We start from the raw sequence: 4,686 nt of genomic DNA, 5'->3' as shown, positions 1-4,686 counted from the left end.
GTGTGTGTGTGTGTGTGTGTGGCCTCTGCGTCCTTGTTAAGCACAGGTGGCTCTGCAGGACGGCTGTAAAGGCTGCTCCTCCTGGCAGTATCGCCTGGAATGACACCCAGAGGTGACACACTGTCACACCCACAGCAGGCACAGGGCACACACACACACACACACACACACACACACACACACACACACACACACACACAGCCCACATTGGCTCTGACGAGAGGATAGCTTTGAAAGCATCGTGCACGCCAACATGGCCATTTCGAACAGTTCGAGTACAAACAATGACTTATTGATGTGCGTGCAGAACGCGCCACAGTGGAGAGTAAAGTAAAAATACAGAAACTACAAAAAAATGTAATTTATGACCCTGTGAACACACAGGGGAGTAGAATATGTCAGCAGAGTTGTGTGTGTTTTTGCATCCACCCAGTTTGAGTTGTGGGGAATATAGGAGGTCATTTCTCTGCATGCATGCAAAATAAAACAAGTTTCCAAATAACTGCATACGATCAGGAGTTAAAGTTTATTGTGCTGTATTTATATTTATAATGTGCATTACAGCAATAAAACTTCAGCAAATGTGCCTCAACAGCACATTGTATAGCACGTTTTAGTTTTCCCTACTAAGTGTACTAAMTATGCAATCAAGAATTTTTATATTCTTAAACTTTAATCAAATGTATCTTTCATCTACTTTATATTCATAAAACTGCCTACAGATGCAGTATTGTAATCTTAAAATTTTGTATTGTTATTCTTGCTATATAAATACGTACAAATAAACAAATAAATGCGATTACTCAGAAGCATAACTTGCAAAATAGAAAATGCAGACTCGAGAAATTACAATAAATTTAGTATAGAAGAATACAGTATTACATGGACTTGTATTATTAATGCAACGGCGCCCCCTGCAGGAAGTTTTCTGTCAACGGGATGTCAGCAGACAAGAAAAACAGAATCAAAATTTATTTATTAAAATTTCTTGATGAATTGAATTTCCTTTTATGCCAGACTTGGATTAAACTATTCTTCTGTTGACAGGCAGTAGCCAAACATTAAACACAATGCCTGATTATGTTCAGCTACTGCCTCACCAAATTTTATTTTCAATGTCTCTAAAATTGAAAGTTACGCCAATGTTTGTGTTTTATAATGTAGATAACATTTTTGTTTAAACTTATCCATGGCAACACCGGAAGTAGAAAGCTGCCAGTTCTCTTTGGGGAGTTTTTTTTAATTATGGTTTTAACTTATTTATTTTACATTTTTGGATTTAATTATTTTTATGAATAAATGTTAGATATTTTGCGACCTGTTGTACAGTTTATATAGTTTTATATTTTTTTGTAAAACAAATAAGCGTATTTTGGTTTTTCGGTCACGTGACCAGGAAGCTGTCCCACTTGGCGCGGGAGGACTCAGGAGAAACTGATCTCCCTCAAWTCTGCAACTGGTTTCCCTTGTTAACACGGTAAAGAATGTTTAGTTTTCTTTTCATTTCACAAAAGTACATTTATCTGTACCTTAAAGTGTCACTTCCTCACCCCCCCCCCAAAAAAAGTGCCTAAATCTCACAGTTTACATATTTCACACCAAATTTTAGCTAAATTTATGTAAAATTGAGTTAATAATGTTTGTTTATTAAAATTGTTTAGCTGTGGCAGATATCTTGATTTAGGCTAGCTTCAATTTTGTATCAGTTCATCTGATGATTATTTTCTGAGAATAGTTAAAATACAATTTAGTGGTTGGTAACAGACACAAGCAAAGAATTATCACTGTTTTGCCATAGGGAAAGAAGTAAATACATAAAACATTGATATTCTTTTTGTTTTTATCGTTTGCTGAGTGCTGGACATAAATGAGAAAGACCCTCTTAATCATTTTTTTAAATAACCAACTCAGAGGTGCCCAAAGTAGGGCCCGTGGGCCAAATTTGGCCCGCCAATCCATTTGATTTGGCCCACCAGCAGTTATCCTGGTTACTAGATTGTAATCTCCTGTTTTATGTAGAAATGCTATATTTGCACTTGGTCTTTTCAAACATTGATCCAACTACATGTACAAGGACCTGTAGTCAGATACTCTTAACTCATGGTACTCACTTTATCTTTGAATTATCTTAAGATTAAACTTAAAATACAAGTAACTTCAAGAGACATTTATATTAGATTTGCACTCCTTATAAGACCACATATAATCAAAATTATGAAAAGTCCCATGAGCCTTTGCTGCCCGAGCATATGTTGAATTTTCTCCATGTCCACGGGCTGAAAAAACAAACAATTAAACAAGAAAATGTGGGCAACTGCACTGGCTGCTAGCTTAATCATAAAAATACAACTTTACTTGAAGTATTTGCAATTTGTGTATTATATTATTGCATCTGGTCCACCACCCTCAGACTGATTTTAATTTTGGCCCTCTCAGGGAAAATGTTTGGGCACCCCTGATCTAACTCATTGGCCATCCAATGAGTAATTTCTGAAAGTTTCATTAATGTCTAACCATTAGTTCATGATATTTTGCTAACAGTGTCAGCTTTAATACACTGAGTCCAGCTGCAATACCAAAATTTAGCGCACAGAAACTGAGCTAGTCATCTTGTCAACAGCTTTCATGACGGAATCTGTTCCAGATTGTTTTACATTTAACCTTTTTGTTCGTTATTCAATACAAAAGGAAACGTGACAACTGTTCTGCTGGTTCACGTCATAGTAAGGCCAAAGGAATGAACCAGCTTTACTTGTTGCTCACGTTCATTCCGCTCACTAAMCTGAGATTTACAGAAAGCTGCAAAATGATGCAAACTCTTACAACTTTAACTGATGTCTAAAAGGTTTTTGTTTTACAGGAATAGAATACACAAGATCCGTGGGGGAAAAAAAAAAAAGACATCCAACGTACAGCAACAATATTGTTTATTTAAAGAAATTATATTATTTTAATTACAATATTCATTAAGTTAAATTTCTTTGAATCTGACCCCCTCTAAGGAAATATTTACAAAGTTCACAGTCAAATCGATACATTTGGTTAACAGGAGAAAAAGCATCTCAAAGTTTGTTGCTTGCAGTTTCTGAAAAGAACTAAATATAACAACAGGCTTGGTTAAACAGGTACAAAAAGTGGATTTAAGGCAMGGTACAAAAAAAAGTTAAGCCCTTAAAAAAATAATAAGTGGGCAGCGGCATTCATTTTTATCAAAAATRATGCCAAAATGAGGTCTTTGGGTTTTAAAAATAAGGAAGCTATAGTTAAATCTTCCACTCGGAGCACTCTGCTGTACCTCCAGCACCAGTGTAGCTCTGTCCAAACACAAGTGCAACTGGTCCAAGCTTATGTGTCCCTGCAGTTTGATTTATTGTTTTCTTTGTGTTTTCTTTTTTTTTTCTAAAAATGTCAAATCTGAAATGCTGTCAGGTGAGAGGATCTCAGTCTAAAGAACTGTAACCATTAAAAATTCCAACGAGAACACAGATGTCAGGAAAGACAGGGTGAACTGGAGAGACTGGRTCCGGGCCGAGATCAGTTCTGCCTCTGGGGTACGCAGCCTTCCATCTCCAGGACTTCGGGCCAGCCCTCGTATTTGTTGGTGTCCGCGCTGTTCTTTATGTGCTGGGAAGGAGCAAAAACACAGGTTATACCAGGGGAACCAGTATTAAGAACATGAACGGCTCAGATTGCCTGATGTTATCAACTAAACAAACAAACCTTATAATTAGGCCATCTTTGAGAAAAGAAGAAATGAGATTGTGCTATAAATAATTAACAGAAGCTGGCGTGTTGCAAGCTTGTGTCAAGACACACAAACAGGAAAAACCTGCAGTGAGCTGCCGAGTTTAGTTTGTCAGGAAATGACAACTACTGCTCAACTGTTTTCACTTATATGGATCCTGGGTTCATGCGTCGTGACAATCTGGAGGATAAAGATCAGCGCACGAGAAGCAAAAATATTGGTTTCAAACCCGTTTGAAACGGAGCACCAACGCAGCTCACCGAACCAGTTAGATCAAACTATTTCAGCCTGTTGTAGAACTGCTGTGTCTGAACACGGTTTGGGTTTGAACTCGCTCAATTTGAGTCATTTGTGTTTTAATTAAAATCTGCAAAGTGCTTCATAAAATATTCAAACAACATTCCATGACCTTCTTTTCACCGAGATCAGCTTACCTGCTCAAATGGACTCTTCGTTTTGATGCCTTTCCCTCCTACAAAGACCCAGTTATCCCGGAAGCCCAAACTGTTCACGGCCGTGCTGCCCATATCAGCAATCAGCTTCTTGGCTTCTTCGTTGAGCCTACAAACCAAAAGTTATGAACCTTAAAGCACGATCGAGTTCCTGAGAGTTCATTTCAAATCGACTGTGGAAAATATTAAAGAAAAGGCGTTCTTACTTTGTAGCAGCGTCGTCAAACGACGCCATCATTATAATTGTCCCCTCTTCGACTTCTTTCAGGAATGTAATAAAAGGAGCCACATCTGCACAAGTGTACGCATGATTAATACAACRCAAGTGTATTTAAATGACTGAAAATAAGAAATCACTCACCTCCTGCCCACATGTCAAAATAAGCCGTCTTGATAACTTCCCCTGTTTTTCCTGGAGAGAGAGAGACCAAAAAAAAAAAAAAAAAATTTCTGAACAGAGTCTAAAAAAATAGGAAGCAATATATAAGC

General features: G+C 37.4%; 1 protein-coding gene across 1 annotated transcript in view; it reads right to left on the bottom strand.

The window, feature by feature from the left end:
- Positions 1-2,910: 2,910 nt before the first annotated feature.
- fam3c (FAM3 metabolism regulating signaling molecule C) overlaps positions 2,911-4,686 on the bottom strand; it is a gene marked incomplete in the record, with an annotated part of 5,510 nt that continues 3,734 nt past the window's right edge. The window contains 4 exon segments of the mRNA XM_014004196.1: positions 2,911-3,624; positions 4,180-4,306; positions 4,404-4,488; positions 4,559-4,609. Of these exon segments, the coding sequence (XP_013859650.1) occupies positions 3,535-3,624; positions 4,180-4,306; positions 4,404-4,488; positions 4,559-4,609 (353 nt within the window).

The sequence above is a fragment of the Austrofundulus limnaeus genome, unplaced genomic scaffold (assembly GCF_001266775.1).
Source record: "Austrofundulus limnaeus strain Quisiro unplaced genomic scaffold, Austrofundulus_limnaeus-1.0 Scaffold22, whole genome shotgun sequence".
NCBI lineage: Eukaryota > Metazoa > Chordata > Actinopteri > Cyprinodontiformes > Rivulidae > Austrofundulus > Austrofundulus limnaeus.
Note: the sequence above shows the minus strand (reverse complement) of the source record. Positions and strands in the feature narration are given on the sequence as shown.